The 23,665-nt window shown below is 40.1% G+C and overlaps 1 protein-coding gene across 1 annotated transcript; it reads left to right on the top strand.

Moving 5' to 3' along the window:
- On the top strand, positions 1-22,650 carry LOC119790942 (protein SSUH2 homolog). Its single transcript, XM_038296722.1, has 12 exons — positions 1-134; positions 6,955-7,050; positions 10,133-10,223; positions 10,303-10,432; positions 12,251-12,311; positions 15,069-15,193; positions 15,278-15,340; positions 16,519-16,598; positions 18,584-18,676; positions 18,761-18,866; positions 19,147-19,254; positions 21,769-22,650. The coding sequence occupies exons 1-12, from the start codon at positions 110-112 to the stop codon at positions 21,901-21,903; spliced, it is 1,113 nt and encodes a 370-aa protein (XP_038152650.1). The 5' UTR covers positions 1-109; the 3' UTR covers positions 21,904-22,650.
- The last annotated feature ends 1,015 nt before the right edge of the window (positions 22,651-23,665 follow it).

The raw sequence follows: 23,665 nt of genomic DNA, 5'->3' as shown, positions 1-23,665 counted from the left end.
GTGAAAGGTCTAACCGGAAAGGTCGTGTTTCTGCGCAGCTTTACTTTATCTTGTTGTTTTCCTTCTTCGCGGAGGTTTATTTGCGTTCTGGGCAGGTCCATCAGAAAAAATGGACGAGATGGACGAAGATCTCGGTGAGTTTGTTTAAGACTTTTATTCTGACGCCAAACTTTAACGTTTGAAACTTGATCTGAAGTGTCCAACCATCGCCTCTGGTAGTTTTTCCTTTTCCGAACTGAACTGGGTCAGAACATTAAATCCCATTTATATCTGATTTTTTATTTCGTTAAAAAGAAAAACATGCTGCCAGCCGGGATGCCAGGAGAACCAGTCCAGATATAGAACCAGTAGAATAAACTAGAGTCTAGATTCTACTTTAGAACAAACTAAAAGTTTTAACCCTCAGGCTATGCAGACAGTAACCAATTACTGTGTAATTAATTAATTCTGTTAATAAATAAAATTAATCTGTTTTTAGCAGCGAAGTTACTAACAGCACCATCATTTAATAAAAGTAACTAAATTATTTCATTTTTAAATAAATACTAAATCACTCATAGTATTTACATTAGTTAGTTAACTAATTATTACACACATATTTACTAAAAACTTATATAAACATCTTTATATTTTATGCAGTGTTATTTATAGTCTTTAATTTAATCTGTAAATTTTAATTCTTTAAATGTGTAAATTAGAACATATTGTTCTTTTTCTGTTTATCTGTTCTTTGTTTATAAAATTTATATTTTTTTGTTTATTCATCATTAGTGAGGGATCATTTAAAAGCTTAACCTTTATATTTGAAATAACTGCTCAAAAAATGTAAACTAATTATCAGAGTTTTGTGGGCGGAGCTTAGAATCACTGAGTCAACGCTTAGAGGTTAACCAATCAGAATAAAGAGCTACAAGAGCAATTTAAACTGTTTCATAATAGCTTAGGAAATATAAAATGACTAATAAATACATAATGAATGTATTATTCCTACATATTTTCCTAAAAAAAATTACATACAATGTCTATAAATAGATGTCTATATATAGATAGATGTCTATAAATTTAATTCTAATGCCTGGGATCCTAAATCTATCAGCTAAACTCAGATTATTTCAGAGGAATCCATACATTTGTTTTAGATATGAAAACAGAAAACAAACAGTTGATGATCTTCATGTGATCTTCATGTTTTATTACCAAATGTTAGTTAATTATTTACTGTAGATAGATCCCGGGGACTCTGGTCAGTATAAAGATTACTTGGAAGGATTCGCCGCTGATGTTTAGTTGTAAAACTTTTTCACAATAAAATATCAGACCTTAAAGCATCAGGGTTTTTTTTTTGGCAACATCAGTGGGAAACAATTTCTAGTTGTAAATGCTACACATTTCATATGATTTAATGGAAATATAAATCTGAAAAGTGTGGCTTGTATTTGCATTCCCGCTGGAAGGTGTAACTCCATCCTATCCTCAGGTCTTCTAGTCCTGGATTTAGCTCCATGCGTTTCCCCAAAAACTCTCCCCATTTTATTGTTGCTGCTTAAGTGAAATGTCCCCACAGCATGATGCTGCCATTGCCATGTTTCACTATGGGAATGGTGTTTTCAGGATGATGTGTAGTGTTGGTTTTCCACTACACATCAGGCCTGGTCTTTAAGCAGATTCTAAATAAGGATCTGTAAATGAAAAAAAAAGTGTGCAATAGATGTGCATGTTGTGGTTTATCTGCTATGACTGTGTGTACAGAGTAGGCAACACATTAGGCAATACTAGGCCGTTGCCTAGGGCCCAAAGTTCCATAAAACCCATAAAACTCTGTTTACATGTATAGTTAATACAACTATTCCTTATTTGTGCACATTCATTATGTTTTCTCTAAAATGCCATCAGAGCGCTTATAATATTAAGTGTTTCTCATCCCCCCTTCGGTGTCCACCATATTGGATCAGTCCATTTGCTGCACATGTTCAGAAAGGTCCAAACAGACAGCAGCAAACCATTTGAAAACAAACCATGCAAAGAGCAGTGTTGCCAACTTAGCGCTTTAGTCGCTATATTTAGCTACTTTTCAGACCCCTCTAGCACTTTGATTTCTAAAAAGCTCCTAGCGCCAAATCTAGAGACTTTTTTCTGCTACTGGAGACTTTGGAGACAACATCTAAAAGCAGCGAACTCTGCTCTCCAGAGCAAGTAGATTGGTAACCCCGCCTCCTGCTCTCCTCTATCTTGTCTGCTGTCATGATTCATGCAGCTATTATTTCATCCAAATGAAAAATGGAGAACAGAGAAGCAGATCATGGCTTGTCTACAGTGAAAAGAAGGACTGGGTTATTCAATTCAGAGGGCCCCATGCCTGTCTTTGCCTAGGGCCCCAAATTTCCTAAATACGCCCCGATACAAAGGCTAATCCATCAAATGAGTGGCAATAATAATCTGAGCTTTGTAAAAAGTTTGCAGGTGTGCCTTTATGGTATGAAGGTCAGCTTTGCACATGTTATTCAGTTTGGACATGTTTTTATACACATAAACCTTTTAAAGATATTTAGACATATAACATTTCACCCCTTATCAATTAATCCATCCATCCATCCACCCACCAATTAATCCATCCATCCATCCATCCACCCACCAATTAATCCATCCATCCCTCCATCCATCCATCCACCCACCAATTAATCCATCCATCCATCCATCCATCCATCCATCCACCAATTAATCCATCCATCCATCCATCCACCCACCAATTAATCCATCCATCCCTCCATCCATCCATCCACCCACCAATTAATCCATCCATCCATCCATCCATCCCTCCATCCATCCCTCCATCCACCCACCAATTAATCCATCCATCCATGCATCCATCCATCCATCCATCTCTCCATCCATCCATCCTTCCACCCACCAATTAATCCATCCATCCATCCATCCATCCATCCCTCCATCCATCCATCCCTCCATCCATCCATCCACCAACCAATTAATCCATCCGTCCATCCACCCACCAATTAATCCATCCATCCATCCATCCATCCATCCACCCACCAATTAATCCATCCATCCATCCATGCATCCATCCATCCATCCATCCATCCATCCATCCCTCCATCCATCCATCCACCCACCAATTAATCCATCCATCCATCCACCCACCAATTAATCAATCCATCCATCCACCCACCAATTAATCCATCCATCCATCCACCCACCAATTAATCAATCCATCCATCCACCCACCAATTAATCCATCCATCCATCCATCCATCCACCAATTAATCCATCCATCAATTAATCCATCCATCCATCCATCCATCCATCCATCCATCCATCCATCCATCCATCCATCCATCCATCCATCCATCCATCCATCCATCCATCCATCCATCCATCCATCAACCAGCAGGTCACCAGTAAAACTACAGGACACCCCAGTGACACATTAGATAAACAACCATAAAAACAGATCTAAGGTCTTTCTGACTGTAGTTGGTGTTTAAACCCTACATGATCTATGTTAAGTTCTCAGGGTTCCACATGCTTTTAGGGTTTAAAGTCGTTATAGCTTCTGTAGTCGTGTTTGTTCTCACGCTCCCTCCCTGATTGTTTTTTTAATAATGACTCTAACTCTCCCTCCCTCCCTCCCGCCGTTCTTACTCTCCATCCATCTAGGCTAGGATCTATGTGGGGAAACACCTTTGCGCTTATATTTTTATCCCTCAGCCAGAGGTATTGTTTACAGCGAGCCTTACAGCCTCTGACTCCGCTTGTATTTTTATCTGCCAATGGGTGAAGAAACCCAACAAGCTGAAAAACAGTCAGAGGAGGCGGTGCTAGTGTTTGCTTTGGGGCAACATAATTATCCTGTTGTGTAAAATCTGATTGAAAACAGATTAAGTTATTTAAACTTGAGTTAACGACGATAAAATGCAGCTACTTTAAGAAACATTCTTCTTATTTATCTTTAATGGTTTGGATCTATGTTCTTCCTGGAGATATTAAGCATGCAACTCAGATATACAGCTTCAGATATACAGCAGCTCTGACACAGGATATGATGCAGATCTTTTTGGTTACATATATACTCTTAATTTAAACTGTAATATCACTGTTGTATCTTCATTGTTTGTTGTGAAAAATGATTTAAAAGCAACAATGGATGTTTCACTGCTTGATTATTTTTGCCTTTTAAATTGAAGTCACCTCACAGATGGGATGATTGAAATAATATCTAGTATTTCAAAGTAGCACATTTCATTTGAGATCAGATTACCTTTCCAATAGTTAACTTGCAATATTACAGAGAAAAAAAAAATGTTTTTAGATACTTAGCATCAAATCTATGGCGAGGACATGGAAGTACAGGAAAACATATCAATATGTCCAGTCATCCGTTTTCATGATAACTAGTTGCTCCCATTACTCTGTTGCTGAGTATGAATTCAGTAGCTGCAACCTTCAAAGGTCAGATTTTTCTGTCGATTACATCATAGTTCGGCGCAGAGGCCTGTTCGGATTGGAAGGCTCCTCATTACGCAGTTGACAAATGCAGCCTTCCTTTTGCTCGTATTGAAGGACGGGTCCAGTCTTTCCTACATAGCCTTGGGTATCCCATGATTCATCACGAGTCCGAGCAAGCCGGCTGCTCTGTGCTCAGAGGTAAAAATTGGAAGCGCAGTTTAATATAATATAAACATGTGAATATCTCTGTCTGAAATTAATGAAAATTTGTGTTTTAATGGTTACGTATTCAGATATGTGGAGAATAATGTTTAATTTATGTAAAAGTTTTATCTTTCCCTGTGTAAATGAGTTTGGCTGACATTTAAAGGTATTGTCGAGGATTTTCGCAAATTTTTTAAAAGACCCGCACTCTCCACTTTAAAAATATACACAATGCATCACCCTGTACCCGCTCCCGAGAGGAAACGCCTATTAAACGCGTGCGAGAGCGTGCAGGAGTCCATTTTTCCTCATGCATTTCTTCTCATCTGTTGAAATGCTGCTGTTCTCATAGCTCATACAAGCTTCCTGTGCCCAAACGTTCACCCTCACCCCTAAATCCCTCCATCACTATATAGAGCGGGACTATATAATTTACTTTATAGTGAACTCAGGTAACAGATGATCACTGCTTTTTGCTCCCTGTTGGTCACATATCTCCTCCTTCACTGCGTGGTGCCTGCGCCATCTTTGTTAGTAGTTGTCAGATAACAATCCTATGGCAACAGCCAGCCGCTGTGACAGGAAATCCCATACTGTGCAAAGCATTCTGGGATATATCTGCCTCTTCTGAGGCCTTTCTTTTCTTCTAATACACTTCGTAATACACTTTGGTTTCAAAGAACCACGGTGAGAAAGGTGAGCTTCAATGACTGTCTGAAACCATAGCTCACCACATTTATACGCCTGAAAGTGCGCATGTGCAGAAAAAGATAGCTAACAGGACGAGCACGTTGGACCGTCTTACGCAAACATATCACCAGAATGATTGATAATTAGGAGGACCACTTATTTAGATGATCCACTCGGAAATAAAAGATTGTCTTCTATACCTTTAAGCTCAGATTCCAATATCTCTGCAGTGTGCGGACTAAATCTGGTATTCACATTGGAATGGGGGTCGTTTGTTGTCTTTGTTAGTCTGTAATAAACAAAACCTGTCTATGTGTCTGAAAGGGGGGGTTGTTAAAGGGAATTGTTGGCCTGGCTAAATAGGCGAGGTGCTCTGTTCCCCTGTAATGGGATGGACCAAAGGGGCAGAGCCGCTCATCGGGTTCAATTTACATGTTTTCTAAGCCAAAACAAGCCTTTATTTTGGTCCACTCTATAGACCCTCAAACTCAACACTATTTCTGAAATTTTGAATTGAAAAATCTTCCTGGTTGGGAAACGAAAAGTCTTCAGATTGGGACAAAAGTCCAGTGGATTGATTTTGAGCTTTTTTGGAATGACTATGACCTGGATGACTGAGAATCTTCACCAAAATGCTGTAAGAACATGAAGATAAATCTGTGGTTTAGACTTTAAACCTTCCTTTGTCACTGCTTGATGCGAACCTCATAGCATAGCTGCTAGGTTTCTGTTATAAGACTGCTTGTTGAAGCACCATCACCGTCAAGGCCCTCCCCCGAATGATGCAGCCGGCTGCTTTTCAAGGGTGCGTTTTATGCAGCTCCTAGCTTTTTAACTGCTTAAAGGAGCTTTACCTTAATAGCAGATTTTTCTCATTTCTACTACTCTTCTTGTTTCCCAAAAAAACATTGGTGAGGAAATGGCCCATCTTATTTTAGCTGCTGACCAGCAGGAGGAGACAATTGCTCCAAAGGTTTCCTGTTTTTGAAGTTAACTTTTTTATAACCTTATAACAGAAACTGGATCATACCAACGCTGTCATTTCAGGTCTGACTTTGATTGATACCCAGCTGCTAAAGGTCCCACCAGAGCAGAGCCATGGGAACCAATCGTCTTCTTCTTAATTAGACCGTTACTGTTAGACTCAATTTCCAAGTCTCGGAGGCACTTGATTTTTGGTCGAGTTAGACACAGATTTTCTCATTTAGCCTTTTGAGGGACAGTAAAACACATTAAGTGGCTTTGGAGTATTGAAGCTGGCGTGCATGTCCGTGCATGTGAGATAGAAGCGCTTTTCCACACAGAAATTAAGTTACACAGCAATGTACTTTGGATAAGGAAGCATTACCAGCACAAAAACAATAAAGTCATGGAGACAAACACCTTTGCCTGTGATATGAATAAAAAAATGTCAGTCTCAATTTTTGTTGTTAAAAAAAAAAAATCTAAATTTTGATTCTTGCCAAAATCGTTCCACCTTAATTTGGGATTGTAATTCTGTGTTGAATCAGTTTGGACTGATTAGGTTAACATTATAAGAGAAGGACAGAAACATAGAAAAGTCTATCTATGACCCATCATCATACTTATGTGTTTCAGAAAAATTTGATCCCAACATACCTGAAGAGGGCCCATCAGCGCCCCCTCCTGGCTGGCTGGAGGACATACATGGATACCAGGGCAATAATAAAGGAGGTGAGTCTGAGACTGATGCTGATTTGGGTGAATCTCTTAAAGACATTTAAGCCAAAGTAGAACCGTGCCAGTAGTGGAAATGAGAAGTGCAATCATTAAGGAAAGAGGTAGAAAGAGGAAGATAGATTCTTCCTATGGATTTTTTTATTTTTCATAGTGACCTCCTGCCATTCCTAGATGCTGCATAGGACCTTTACAATTTTAAGCAATTCCTTGCGTGACAGGTTGTATAGTACGGAAGAGGATTAGGGCCACTGGAAAAAAAAAAAGTTAACTGATTTTTAAATTTTATTTCAGTTTAATATGGGAAACAAGTTAGATTTCTGACTTTTATCTCAGAATTTTAACTTTAATCTCAGAATTCTGACTTTTTTCTCAGAATTCTGACAGATAACAAACATGTTAGCATCAAGCCATAGCCATGTCTGTTTTAGAGACTAGCTCTCTTGTTTTAATGACCTTCTGCTCCTCCATTAATGAGGGGACCCCTCAGGCACGTAAAAAGTTGCCTAATTCCCTCATTTTCCACCAATGTGTCACTGGCCCTCCCAAACAACTCACATCTTTGTCAGTGAAGCTGAGTGCTCCACATCTTCCTTCATGGTGCCCATCTACATTGAGATCTGAAATTCTGAGATTAAAGTCAGAATTCTAAGAAAAAAGTCAGAATTCTGAGATTAAAGTCAGAATTCATACTAAATTGAAATAAAATTTTAAAATCAGTTAGCTTTTTTTTTCTTTTTTTTCAGTGGCCCTAATCCTCTTCCGTAGTATAGGCATAGCCCACCTCAGGGAGATTTTTAAAAATGACAGGTCGTCATGTACTTGGAACACATTTGAATCTACACACCTTCATATGTTTTGGGTTTTATAATGGGGGTATTCAGCCATTCATTAAACCTATTTTTTATTTTTTTTATTTATTTATTTTTTTTGGGACTGCTGTAGTCCAGGTTTATCCTTTATACTTTTAATGACATTTGTTCTTACCTACCCTGGATAGTGCTTCTACTGTTTATCTCAAAAAAGGGGAATGAATAGGAGCTAGAAGCTAAAATTTGCCCCATTCAAGATCAGCCTGAGAGAAGGTGATGCTGCTCTGTAGAGCCACACTATTAGGGACAAATTCATCTAGGAAAAAAATAAGAAATCTGCTTGGAAAGTTGGGTGTGGATATTCTCCAAATAAGCAACATGACCCAAACAGTGATGATTTATTGCAGAGGTCACAGATTAGTGGACCGTGGTCTGGATCTGAACCAGCCTGATGGCTAATCCGGACCCAGACTGATTTAAAACATTTATAAATTACCGCATGTTGTCCGACGGCAGTGTCTAATTTCACTTGCGCCGCTGTTAACACGGTAAAGCCCAGGGTTGCTGCTGCTGCTACTTTTAGACACAGCAGGCAAACCTGTGGCAAGCCGGGCGATGGGAAAGAAGGAGAAGACGATGAGAAAAAGAGAGCAGAGAAACTGTGGACTGCTGGAAGAACTGCGGTGAACTGGTGAAAGAAAAGTGAAATGGTGCTCAAAGATGACCCAGCACATTTAGAGGATGTTTGGCTCAACCTGCTGCTGTGAAGCAGGATTCTCCACCATGAACAGAATCAACAATAAATCTGGATCTAGGCTCAGAATGAGCACCTTGATATGTGCTTGAGAATGGCTTAGTCTCCATTCAAACCCAGGTTTAAAGCCTTGCAGGGCAGCCTAAAGCCCACTGCCAACATTAACCCTCTCCAGGCAGATGTTGCAGATTTGCAACAGCTAAATGCCACTTAGCTAATTACTCCATATCCATATTGTAAGAGCTTTTGTTACTCAGAAGTACAACAGAAGGACTTAGTTGTGCATTTGCAACAAACAGTTTCTCTCCAGCTCATCAGATAGCACTGCTGACTCACTTTATACATGGCTGAGTCCTTGGTGTCACTGAAACAGATTTTCTAAGCACCAATTTTATGTAAATATCACTACAAATGTCCATTATTTTGAAATCAATACTACATAAGATGAATCATGAATGTGTATAGATATGACACATGCCAACGAGTAGATTTTATCTCCTGTGGGTTTTTCACCAGATGCATCTCGATTTCAATGTTGTGGATTCGCAACGTGTCCCCAAACAGGTACCAATGGATGCTACATGCTTTATCTACTAGTTTGCCTATATTTTGAGCAACAGTTTAACAGAAACGGCCTTCTCAAGAGGTTTTTAGATGTCGGTGGAGAAAAAGTTTGAGAAAAAGTTGTCTCTAATTTTGTGAGAGAAAATGTTTTTTTTTCGAATTTTGTTTTGTTAATTTTTTGTTTGTGACACTCAAATAAAGTTAATGTTCATATCAGATTCAGTGTTAATTTACCACTCCAGGCAACTGTTACAAATCTGCAACATTCCAGAATTCATTGCATGTGAAGGTCTCTCAAAAAAAAGTCTGAATTGTATATTACCGGTACAACCCCATATGATCATTTTCTCCAAATATCCGATTTTTCCTGCAACTACAACTTAATTTGAGCCTGAGAGGGTTAAGACAGAAAAAAGAACAAAAAATAAGAAACGCTAAGTTCAGGTGTTTTATAAAATATGGGAATCAGGAAATTGTCTATATACCAAAATGAACGATTTTTGTTCTCTACTTAAAAAAACACTTCAGATTTTAAAATGGAAAAAATGTCTTTTTATTTTTATTTTTTATTAAAATTAAATGTATAACATGGATGCATAAACACCTAATTTTATTTTAGTGTTAAATTCTGTTTAAAAAAACAGATTATAATTAAAAATGTCTCCGGACCTTTACTGGTTGTTGATTTTCTTTATACCAACCTGCTGATTTTTAATTGGTTTTAATTGGTTTATAATATAATATATATAAAGTGAATGTGACCTACATCCTGTAACGTCAACTCTTTTGTTTCCTTTAAAGAATCTTTCACACTGTTTAGTTATGAACGTTTCAATGCTTAATATGAAATAGAAGATTCTTACAGTATTGGAACAATCGTGTTACAGTAACATTGGCCTTCTAATATGACGGTACAGTACAGCACACCCCTCCCTGTGTTGATGTTTAGGTCTGGAGGATGAAGAGCCGTTGTACCCCCCGCCCCCTGCCTATAACCCCCAACCTGAACTCAACAGGAGCACTTCAGTCCCCAACATCAGGTAAAACCAAACCAGTTTTTTTATCTGATAAGAGCTCTGAATGACATGAGGAACATTGAGCTGTTCTCTTCTCCTGTAGAGTCCCGTCGGTGTCGGAGGACGTGGCCCGAGAGGCTCTGCTGAAGTTCGTGGAATCCAAATGGAAGTACAGCTCCAAACCAGCCAGAAACCTCACGTTCAAAACTCTCAAACCCATCACCGTTTACAGGGTTCGAGTTCCTCTTTCTCTTTTCTAACATTACAGTAATGATAAGCTTTATGCATCAGAGCTGATATATTCTTAAGGCTGAATGCTGAGGAACAGGTCTGCATGGTACCAGGAAAGACTGCAGTATTTTGATTCATATTATCATAATGCTATTACTTGTGTTGAATAACCTGTAATGTGTTTCTGCTTTGGGATCGCAGCAGACATGGACCTCAGCTAAATCATTTTTACAGAAAATGGAAAATAAAATACAGATTTTCTCATTAGAGCCTCTTTACCTTCTAAAGCATTTTATGTAGATTCAAATACGATTTGAATGACATCTCTAAATGCATGCAGCTGGAACTGTTAGACTTATTTCAGTCCAGGTAACGTGTACATAGTGCTTCCAGTAATATTGTAATAATGGTAAAAGGCCTGTACTTATATAGTGCTTTGGTCAAGTCAGAAGACATTCAGTCATTCACACACACACTCACATTGGCAAGCTACATTATAGCCACAGCCGCCCTGGGGCTCACCTACAGAAGCAAGGCTGGCGCCACTGGGCCCTCTGACGAGGGCCGGATTTAGGAAATTTGGGGCCCTAGGCAAAGACAGGCAGGGGGCCCTCTGAATTGAAAAAACAACACATAAAACAGATCCATGAAATAGATAGAGAGATGTTAATAGAATAGACATCTATTATCTGTTCTAGGTTGTGTCCCTCTCTTCTTGTCCCTCTCTTCTTGTTTTCCTCTCTATGTTTTGTACTCAGCTGACTTTTCATGCTGTCTCTAAAGGAATGAAAGATTTTTTCCCAGCACTAAGCTCACTTAGCTGATTGCTCCTTCCTGTGTTTCCAAAAAGGCCAAAGTAAATAACCCAGTCCTTCTTTTCACTGTAGACAAGCCATGATCTGCTTATCTGTTCTCCATTTTTCATTTGGATGAAATAATAGCTGCATGAATCATGACAGCAGACAAGATAGAGGAGAGCAGGAGGCGGGGTTACCAATCTACTTGCTCTGGAGAGCAGAGTTCGCTGCTTTTAGATGTTGTCTCCAAAGTCTCCAGTAGCAGAAAAACGTCGCTCGATTTGGCGCTAGGAGCTTTTTAAAAATAAAAGTACTAGAGGGGTCTGAGAAGTCACTAAATATAGCCACAAAAGCTCAAAGCTGGCAACACTGCTCTTCACACCGCTTAGACACACTTATTCTAAGCGTTCTGATGACATTTTAGTGAAAGGATTTTTTTTTTAAACTTAATGTGCACAAATAAGGAATAGCTGTTTATGAGAGTTTCATGGGACACCCAGGAACTTGGGGCCCTAGGCAATTGCCTATATTGCCTAATGGTAAATCCCCCCCCTGCATCTGACCAACATCAGAAGGTAATGCAGGTTATGTGTCTTGCCCAAGGACACAAGACACTAAAAGCCGGAGCTCAAACTGACAACCCTTTGATTGCAGGGCAAACTCCTGCAGTAGACGCCACTCTCAGCACTAGTAATGATATATTTGGGATGTATTGTGCAGCCCCTCTTCTGTATTTAATTATCCTGTAAAGACTTTGTGAATCAGGTTATGTAGGATCAGACCCAGGCTCCAACACTGCTGCAGGGAGAAGAACAGCAGCATTCAGGAACAAACTGGTTGCTCTTTGTTACCCTAAGCTGTCACTGATCTCTGAGTCATCAACAGGACAATATGCTGCATGATTAAGTGCTCCCAGAAGTCAGAAACTAACAAGCCTTTAGGAAAAGTTTCTGACTTTCCTCCAACATAAATCCACCGTTCCTCCAACTGTCCTCTGTTTTCTGACTCCTCCTCCTTCTGCAGTATAGACTGGAGACCTACACCGAGACCAGAACCAGCGCCTGGCAGTTTGAGCCCTACAACGGTAAACCATCACAACAAACTAGAATATATCTGCCGTCACGCTAGATCTGATGCTAGCAGTAAGTTCAGAACAGTTTACTTTAAAACTGAAATGTTCAATTAGGTTCAGTTCGGTAATAATTAGTTTCTCATAGTTTCTCAATACAGGTGCTGGTCATAAAATTAGAATATCATGAAAAAGTAGATTGATTTCAGTAATTCCATTTAAAAAGTGAAACTTGTATATTATATTCATACATTACATACAAACTCATATATTTCAGATGTTTATTTTGTTTAATTTTGATGATTACAAATGACAACAAATGAAAATCTCAAATTCATCATATCAGAAAATTAGAATATTGTGAAAAGGTTCAAAATTGATGGCCCCTGGTGCCACACTCTAATCAGCTAATTAACTCAAACCACCTGCAAAAGCCTTTAAATGGTCTTTCAGTCTAGTTCTATAGGCTACACAATCATGGGGAAGACTGCTGACTTGACAGTTGTCCAAAAGACGACCATCGACACCTTGCACAAGGAGGGCAAGACACAAAAGGTCATCGCTAAAGAGGCTGGCTGTTCACAGAGCTCAGTGTCCAAGCACATTAATAGAGAGGCGAAGGGAAGGAAAAGATGTGGTCGAAAAAAGTGTACAAGCAAGAGAGATAACCGCACCCTGGAGAGGATTGTGAAACAAAACCCATTCAAAAATGTGGGGGAGATTCACAAAGAGTGGACTGCAGCTGGAGTGAGTGCTTCAAGAACCACCACACACAGACGTATGAAAGACATGGGTTTCTGCTGTCGCATTCCTTGTGTCAAGCCACTCTTGAACCACAGACAGCGTCAGAAGCGTCTTGCCTGGGCTAAAGAGAAACAGGACTGGACTGCTGGTGAGTGGTCCAAAGTCATGTTCTCTGATGAAAGTAAATTTTGCATTTCCTTTGGAAATCAAGGTCCCAGAGTCTGGAGGAAAAGAAGAGAGGCACTTCATCCACGTTGCTTGAAGTCCAGTGTAAAGTTTCCACAGTCAGTGATGGTTTGGGGTGCCATGTCATCTGCTGGTGTTGGTCCATTGTGTTTTCTGAGGTCCAGGGTCAACGCAGCCACATACCAGGAAGTTTTAGAGCACTTCATGCTTCCTGCAGCTGACCAACTTTTTGGAGATGCAGATTTCATTTTCCAACAGGACTTGGCACCTGCACACAGTGCCAAAGCTACCAGTACCTGGTTGAAGGACCATGGTATCCCTGTTCTTAATTGGCCAGCAAACTCTCCTGACCTTAACCCCATAGAAAATCTATGGGGTATTGTGAAGAAGAAGATGCAATACACCAGACCCAACAATTCAGAAGAGCTAAAAGCCACTATTAGAGCAACCTGGGCTATCATAACACCTGAGCAGTGCCACAGACTGATCGACTCCATGCCACGCCGCATTGCTGCAGTAATACAGGCCAAAGGAGGCCCAACTAAATACTGAGTGCTGTACATGCTCATACTTTTCATGTTCATACTTTTCAGTTGGCCAACATTTCTATAAATCCTTTGTTTTTATTGGTCTTCAGTAATATTCTAATTTTCTGATATGATGAATTTGAGATTTTCATTTGTTGTCATTTGTAATCATCAAAATTAAACAAAATAAACATCTGAAATATATGAGTTTGTATGTAATGTATGAATATAATATACAAGTTTCACTTTTTAAATGGAATTACTGAAATCAATCTACTTTTTCATGATATTCTAATTTTATGACCAGCACCTGTAATAACCACGGTTCATCAGAGAGTTTCTGTGGAAATTTATGGCTGTGGGAAGGAAGGACATACTGTTGAGGTCTTTATTATGGTTTTTCTGTTTCAGTTCTATTCAGTGTATTTATATAGCGCCTATTTACATTGTGTGTCATCTCAAGGCACTTTGCAGAAAAAATTCAGTGAAATCATACAGATGGATTAGTCTTAGATTTTACATCAACAAAACTCAGCAAATTGCATGATGTCATGATCTTGGTTCTGTTGTACTTTGCTCCTTGTTTTCTAGTTTTATTGGTTTAATTCCAGTTTTGTTGTAATTTCTAGATTTAGGTTAGTTCTCATGTTTTTCTGTTGTCCTCTATTGCCCTCTTGTGTGTGTGTGTGTGTGTGTGTGTGTGTGTGTGTGTTCCTTTCCCCTTGGCTCCCTGGTTGTCTCCTCTCACACCTGCTCCTTGTCAGCTCGTTAGGCCTGCCTTTGTCTCAGTCAGCTATTTATTGTCAGAGTTTGGTTGTGGTTTTGAGGACCCAAATGCAGAGGCAGAGAGGCTGAGGAGATTTCTAGGAGTTTTAATGGGGCAAAACAGTAAACACAGGCAGAAATCCAACTAATAATGAAAAGCAAACCAGAACTATGGGGACATCTGGGTAAACCCAAACACGAGGAGCCAGGAAGAGACGAGGTAGGTAAACAACAGCATAGGAAGACAGCAAAGACAAGGAACCAACAAGGAGTAACAGCAGAGGGAGAGTATATATAGCTGACAGAGACAAAGGCAGGGCTAACGAGCTGACAAGGAGCAGGTGTGAGAGGAGACAACGAGGGAGCCAAGGGGAAAGGAACACACACACACACATACACACTTACACAAGAGGGCAAAAGAGGACAACAGAAAAACATGAGAACTAACATAAGATGTGGAAAACTGCTTCTGAGGTCCCTGCAGATGAACTAAAGCCCACACATAGAAGATGTCAGATGGAGAAACATTTCTCTGTTTTGTTTTAATCAGGCCAGATGGTGGATGGTCCTCAGTGTGGAATGATTCCTCCACCGTGGGACATCCCAGTATCCCTGCCTCAGATGTACTCTGACAAGAAGGAGAAGATCCGAGTGCCGCACTCGTCATTTGTGAAGGTTCAGGGTTTTTTTTGGTCTTTTTTTTCCAGCTCTGCTCACTCCTAGCATCAGCTGTAACAGTTAGGTGTGTTTATGTTGCAGATCTGCCATAAATGTCATGGCTTTGGAAGAACTCGCTGCAATGGCTGCTTCGGCAGAGGCATGGTGAGATGGAGCCTTTCAAAGACGGGTTTTACTGAATAGGTTTCTGGTTTAGTTCAATGACACATGAAGTCCATCTGCAGACCTTCAGAAGGTCACATTCACTGATCAAGATTCACTCACCGTGCTTGAAACTGAAGATCAAACTGCTTCAACACAACTGAATTCAGTATGAGCTCGTTAGCAGAGCTTGATTGCTGCTAGTGAGGAAGCTACATTTTGCGATTCAGGTGTTTTGGGAAATTTTATGTTCTAAACCAGAGGTCACAAATTAGTGGTCTGGATCCGGACCCACCTGATAACCAATCCAGACCCAACCTGATTTAAAACATTTATAAATTACCCCATTTTATCTGACGGCAGTGTCTAATTTAAATTGCGCCGCTTGTCCTGTTAATACGGTAAAGCCCTCCAGAGCGTCTGGTACTAGGCTGCATGTGATCCAAATCAGCCAAAGAGCTGTCAGTCTGGGTTGCATGGTCTTCTGTTCCCCTGTAAGGGGGTTGGGGGTTGCAATGATAGTGGGAAGGAATCAACCCAATTGCTGAATTGTAGGTTTTTGAAAGCTGAAATCTGAGTCTACCCCCTCTTAACATACACTACCGTTCAAAAGTTTGGGGTCACATTGAAATGTCCTTATTGTGTCCTCAAAATGACCAGAAAAAGAGAACTTTCAAATGAAACTCGACAGTCTATTATTTTTCTTAGAAATGAAGGCTATTCCATGCGAGAAATTGCTAAGAAATTGAACATTTCCTGCAACGGTGTGTACTACTCCCTTCAGAGGACAGCACAAACAGGCTACTGTTGGTACTATTTAATGAAGACGGCAGTTAGGGACCTGTGAGGCGTCTGTTTCTCAAACTAGAGACTCTAATGTACTTATCTTCTTGCTCAGTTGTGTAACGCAGCCTCCCACTTCTTTTTCTACTCTGGTTAGAGCTTGTTTGTGCTGTCCTCTGAAGGGAGTAGTACACACCGTTGTAGGAAATCTTCAATTTCTTAGCAATATCTCGCATGAAATAGCCTTCATTTCTAAGCACAAGATCAGACTGTCGAGTTTTAGGTGAAAGTTCTCTGGTTTGAGTCATAAGAGCCTTCATCTTTGGAGGAGTTTCTGTTGAAATCATAAAGTTTAAAATCAAGCAGTTTTTCTAACTCCAGCTCTCCCGTTTCCTCAGAAACGTTGCACTTTTTGCCATGGCCATGGTCGGGCTAGAAACAAACGCTGCACTCGCTGTCACGGACGAGGTCGCAAGAGGTGAAATGTTTTTTCTTCTTCATATTTTATCGGTTGGGATTTTGCGAACATTCAGACCCACTGTTGCTTTACTGGCATCTTGAGACTGAAGGGACACAGTATGGATCATGTTTTTGGTTTCCTTTTTTTAGAGAATTCCGTCAGATTTTTTATCTCAGGAACCTCCAGAAGACTCAGCTGATTTTAGGAATCAATGACTGCCTGATCAACAGACCATGTTTTAAGACTAAATGGTTAATTTTTTATGGACCAGATGAACATGAGCACCACAGGGATCTATACTATAACCATTATGTTTTACTCTTTATGCCTCATATTTCCAGTATAAGACAGACCCCCGTTATCTACACTTGACTGACTATGCAGTCATGGGGTACTGATGTATTGGGACAAAGCTGAGCACAGGGAGCACCCATAAACTAATTTTTGGCATGTTGTGTAAACAATCACCCGATACTGAATGTGATTAAAAAAAGGGTGTCATGCCGCTGATTTCTTGACTGGCAGAATCCTTAGCTTGTCTGAACTACAAAAACATTTTTTAAGTTCCTTTTAAATTTGATTCAAGGCAGACCAGAGCAGATAATGACCTCTGTTAGGATTAGTGGATACTTTTTGAGGGCCCAGATACAGAGCTATATAGGCAGAGATGATTTCTTGCTAAACTTTGTTGCTAACAGAACCGATCGACAAAAAAAATAAATAAACGAGACACTGAATAAACCGAAGTAATCAAAGGCATACTATGCAAAATTTTTCAGTTAATTAATGTGTTCCATAAAGTTTTGGATGATTAAATGAGTCATTTCAGGTCGAACAAAGGTTTTCTCAGTCGCCCTTGTGGTCTGTAGGGGAAATACTGTACTTGCAATTGCAGGAGCCCTCGGCCCGCACCCACAGGCTCAGAAGTCTCGTGCATCGCGAGAGTCGATCTTGCTTTACGGCGAGAACTGCTACACGCCCTCAATGAAAGGCATGCTCGTTGCTAGCGCAGTGGCGATATTTGTGCAGTTATCATGGCGCAACCAGCGAGAATTTTCAAACTCGAAAATTGGAACAAAATAGTCACTTACCGCAGTAGACATGGTGATTCGTTGCGTTCGCCTGTCTGATAAGCTCAAAACGACCGCGCCTGGCTTGACGGAGAAACCAGGAGAACAGCTGAGCATATTTATGACAGTGCACTTTTACTTTCGCCCTCTGGGGGGAGCCTCGCTGGAAAATCAACACCGGTTGCATAGTACACCTTTAAGTAATGAAGAGAATTCAACAACGAGGAACTGCACAGGAGGTGTATATATGGGAGATAGAACAATGAATGGGCCAATCAGCTGATAGGGAGCAGGTGTGAATAGAAGCAACTAGAAGGGAGCTAAGGGGAAATAAGACTAGCACTAGGGGGCAACAATAAAACACTGCTTAGATATAACTAGAAAACAACTACAATGACTGGAGGTCTGTCCAGTAAGGCACAAGGACAAAGACAAATAAAAAAGTCCAAATAAATTCTTCACAAAAGGACTTACATCAAATCTAAAAAAATATACCAAAATGTGCCCAAAGGAAACAACTAAGGCATACCTAACTCAGGATAACAAACCAAAAAAACTGGCCTCACACACTGAACACACAGGGGAATTTATACTCAAAGGCTAGCCTACCCAAACAAGGAGGGGTGGGAGATGAGACAAAGACAAAAAATGCATAAACATAAATAATAACTCAGCGAAGAAAAGCAGTTAATTCAAACAAACAAAAGGTGTTTACTAAATGTGTGCACCCATAATAGTAAACAACCTAATGCCCAAAAAAAAAAACATCACAAAAAAGTTAAATTATAAATGTATCGTGTGAAGACCTTCAAATAAATAAATACTAACACGGAGGAAAAGATGGAGGAACTTCCACGATGACACAAAATTGAAATTAAACCAATGACCCAGAAAACACAGAATGATGTTTCATATTTTTTTATTTACCTCCAGGTGTTTGAGTTGCCGTGGGGACGGCTACAAGACATGCTCCGTTTGTCACGGGGCCCAGAACCTGCTGCACTTCATCCAGCTCACAGTCACATGGTGCGTTAGTAAAACCCGCACAAGAATCGGTTCTGAACAGCCTGTTCTTCACAGTTTTTTTGTCTATTCATGACCGGTTTTTAGGAAAAACAACGTCAGTAACTTCATTCCAGACCGTCAGCCGGACTTTCCAGACAAGAAGTTTGAGAAGGTGTCAGGAGACCCGTTCTTTATTGATGAGAATGTACTGGTAAAGCAACCTCTTCTTTTGTTTATGATTAAGTTCCAAATGCTTAATTCTCTGTCTTAGCAGCCAGAATCTACTCTTTGGATTTTATGCATTGAAACTAAGTTTCTTACTAATGCTTCACCATAAAGAAGATGGAAATAAGAGGTTTGATACCTTCGTTCTAATTAAGAATGGTTAATTACATCTTCCACTAAAGAAAGGGGGCCATTGGGGTCCAGGGGATGAGTTTAAAGAAGATTAAACTATTAAACATTGCATCTTCTCCTTTCTGTTCTGCTAGGTTTATCCAATCGTAGGTTTCCCTGATCAGGAGATCTGTGACGTCTCAACAAAACTGATAAACGAGCATCTTTGTCGCTTCACTTCCACCAGCCGCATCCTCCAACAGGTAATGAACTGTTTAAAAACATCTTCAGGACATCCAGCTCTGCTCTCTGAAGGTCCTACAACAGCACATCAGTCATACTGAGGTCTGGACCTTTGACTCGGCCACTACATCTGTATTGCTGTATAATGGTTCTATTGGCGGTCCAGTTTGGACCAAGCTTCAGCTCTCATGGCCTGCAATACATTTACGTTTCCTCTCCATGGTTGGGTCCTGTGGCTCTGGTAGAGCTCCAATCATCATCCTACACCCATCATGCTGGTGGAGTGTCTTTGCTGATATGTTTGTCCAGAGGAAATTGTCTTAGATGTCCTGTCCTTCATCCAGATACAATTTTGTTTAAAAATTGTACTGCCATTTTGTTCTGCTGAGGCCTGTAGAGTAGGAGATATAGCACTTTGTTTTTTGAACATTTCTTGGAGCTTCCTACTTTGATCTTGGGTGGCATCAGCTGGGACATTTATTCCTTGACATCTAAAATGTTCCTTCTGCCTGAACTAAAGATAGCTTGGTAATTAAGTTATAAAAGTTCCCACATTGATGGGCAGTTTCTTATGGAAGATTATTGCTGTTGTCTATGCTAGTGAAGATTCGCAGTCATCCAGGTCATAGACATTCCAAAAAAGTTAAAAAACAAACCACTGGACTTTGTTTCCAAGCTTGAAGACGTTTCGCTTCCCATCCAATTCAATTGGAATTGAAAAAGCTTCCTGGATGGAAGCTTTTTTTATATTGCTCTTGTCCTTTAATTCAGTCTATTAATATAGTGCCAATTTATCTCAAGGCACTTTCTAGTTCACCAGATCATCCAGTCAGATTGATTCAAAGTTGTCTATCTACGGAAAACCAGTTGATTGCATTGGCTCTTTGACTCAAATGCAAACCCTCACACTAAGCATACTTGTAGCGACAGTTGAGAGGAAAAACTCCTTTTTAACAGGAAACCTCCAGCAGAACCAGGCTCAGGCTCAACCAGGCTCCTTCCATCCTATCTGAGTATAAACACACATATGTATATTCAGAGCAACACACAGCTAAAACCCCTCCTTTTATACAGGGAATCATGGTGCTTGTTATCTTGTACTTTTTTGGTCCTGCATTTATACCCCATTTACACTACCCTTTAAAGGCATACTATGCAACATTTTTCAGTTAATTAATGTGTTCCATAAAGTTTTGGATGATTAAATGAGTCATTTCAGGTCGAACAAAGGTTTTCTCAGTCGCCCTTGTGGTCTGTAGGGGAAATACTGTACTTGCAATTGCAGGAGCCCTCGGCCCGCACCCACAGGCTCAGAAGTCTTGTGCATCGCGAGAGTCGATCTTGCTTTACGGCGAGAACTGCTACACGCCCTCAATGAAAGGCATGCTCGTTGCTAGCGCAGTGGCGATATTTGTGCAGTTATCATGGCGCAACCAGCGAGAATTTTCAAACTCGAAAATTGGAACAAAATAGTCACTTACCGCAGTAGACATGGTGATTCGTTGCGTTCGCCTGTCTGCTAAGCTCAAAACAACCGCGCCTGGCTTGACTGAGAAACCAGGAGAACAGCTGAGCATATTTACGACAGTGCACTTTTACTTTCGCCCTCTAGGGGGGAGCCTCACTGGAAAATCAACACCAGTTGCATAGTATAACTTTAAAACCGTGCCAAGACCGGTCCCAGCTCAGTAACTGAGATAACTTATCGTGTGTAAATGGAAAGCAAACTGAACAGAACCAAGCTAGACACAACCGAACCGAGATAACTGCAGACCAGTTCCAGAGGTGGGCTCGGCTCGGTTTTTCTCTGGCTCGGTTCTCTGATAACAAGAGCGCATGAGCAGAACGGGTCATCTCCGTCTGGCTGCACATCCCGATTCAAACTCTATTCCAGTAGTTGGCGGTTATTCCCCTCCAGAAACAGAAGAAGAACAACTTCTTCAACTATAAACAACAATCAAAATCTTCTCCACGCAATATTGTAAACAATAACACCGAAGTACAGCAACAATAATCAAGCATAACTTTCTGAATGTGACGGGCGCCGCCATTTTGATTTGCTTGATTCCCTCCTTCTTCGTCTTCTTCTTCTTGTGTTTTATGGCGGTTGGCAAACAAAATTTGGTGCATTACCGCCACCAACTGCTTGATTTCCTCCTTTAATACTGGCAGTAATACCGCAGATTGTCACTCGGAGGCGAGGAGTTGAGGAACTGAGATAGCGTGATGTGTCAACGGTCGTCAGAACCAAGCTCGGCCTGGTTAACTGATCCGAGCTCGGACCGGTCTCGGCATGGATCGGTTTTTCAAGGGTAGTGTAAATGGGGCTTATGTCTCCCGTTGCATATAGATATATGTGTTACTAGTCTAAAGCTGGACAGAAAAGACTTTTTCTTTATTTCAGTCTAATGTTGCTGCAGCTAAAGACTTTGGGTCCACCAGCATGCTGCGGTAGATTGTTTTTTTTTTGCCTTTTAAAACAGTTGAGTGTTTAAGAGAGGCTAAAATCATGATCTTCATCTTTTCTTTCACAGCGTCAGACCATCGAGCTGGTGCCCCTCACTCACGCTCTTTACTGGTACAGTGGGAAGGACTATGGCTTCTATGTCTACGGAGTGGAAAACAAGGTTTTTACCTCCAAATATCCAACTTCCTGTAGTATTTTATAAGCTAACCGTGGCAGCAACAGACATATATATATACTCATAATCACCATTTACCATCCACTATATATGCAGCCTATTTGTGAAAGGCAGTTATGAAGTAATTTTGGAAGATCTAAACCTCAAAAATGACCTTCGATTCAGATCAGAATGAGATGAATCAGGTTTGGAGCTTTGAATGAATAGGGTGAGAGCAGAACAAACACCAGAGACTGCAGACACATGCTGCGCCTTATTTATAAAATTATGAAGAGATTTTAAGGATGTTGTTACCAAAGCTCTGCCTCATGTCAAAGAACAATTCATTAGAATGTGGTTATGATCCATTTTATGTATTTGTAAATCACAAACTTGCTGCTTGGTTAAGGTCTGTGCTCTCATGCTTTTTCTATTTCATTGTATTTCAGTTAGAAAATAACTACACAGCACCACATTTATAGAGAGTCATGTTTATTTCATTATTTGTGATATGTATATTATCATGTATGCAGATGATACTGCTTTGTTCACTCATGGGAAAAGTGCTATAGAAGTGGCCATGAGATTAACAGAGGAAATGAATAAGGTGCCTGATTAGTAGCAGAACTCTTGTCTGACATTAAACACAGAAAATACTTTTGCAATGTTTTTAAGAAACTGCTGATAAATTATAAATTGTCCAAATGTTCATATGAAAGGAACAAAAATTATAACTCTGTGAATTTACCAAATTAGTCGTCACTCTAGCCGGTGTTGACTTAAAAAGAAAAAAAAATCTAATCTTTATTTCCAGGTAGAACAAACCTAAGAAAATCTATAAAATTACATCTGGCAAATTTCAGGTATATACAAGCCTCTCATATATTACGGAAGATGATTAGGGCCACTGAAAAAAAAAAAAGTTTACTGATTCTGACTTTTGAATTCTGACTTTTTTGTTGAGAATTCTGACTGAATTTTGACAATAAAAAAAGTCAGAATTCTGAGATTAAAGTCAGAATTATGAGAAAAAAGTCAGAATTCTGACTTTTTTCACATACTAAACTGAAATAAAATTTAAAAATCAGTTAACTTTTTTTTTTTTTCCACTGGCCCTAATTCTCTTCCGTACATATATACCTCAAATATCTCATGCATTTGAATTCTTTGGTAACTTCCCGCTTCCTGTATAGTTGGTCGCAGTCATTTTCAACAGTCTTGCTGCTTTTGAATCTTTCTTTAAGGCTACGTTCACACTGCAGCATGAAGTGACCCAAATCCGATTTTTTTGCTCATATGTGACCTGGATCTGATCTTTTCATGGCTGTCTGAACAACACAGATCCGATTTTTTCCAATGCGACGCAGGCCACTTGGCTCTGTGGTCCTGAATCCGATATGAATCTGATCAAACGCGACCTGTTTCTGAACAGCCAGGTCGCATTCATTCGACCTGAAAATCATTAATACCCGACACTATTATGTGTCTTCCTACGCAGAAGCGGCAAGAAAATCAACAACCATGGTAGATGATGATGCGGAGAGCAGTATTTATGTTTCACCATATTGAAAAGATTGTGTTTTATGGTTGGAAAAGACCGCTAGATGCAAGCCGGCGCTGCCATCCATGTTTACTTCCGGAAAAAAAGACTGGCCTGTGACGTCATTGCGTCCTCTACTGCGCATGCGGGACACTTGCGTTGTATAACTGCAGTTCACACAGGAGATCACATACAAGTCGCATATAATTGGAAATATGAATGGCAACGTAAAAATAATCAGATTTCACAACAAAAATCAGAATTGAGCAT

This window comes from Cyprinodon tularosa, unplaced genomic scaffold, assembly GCF_016077235.1.
Source record: "Cyprinodon tularosa strain WSP-4 unplaced genomic scaffold, ASM1607723v1 ctg375, whole genome shotgun sequence".
Lineage (NCBI taxonomy): Eukaryota > Metazoa > Chordata > Actinopteri > Cyprinodontiformes > Cyprinodontidae > Cyprinodon > Cyprinodon tularosa.
This window is presented reverse-complemented; position numbering and strand designations above follow the sequence as displayed.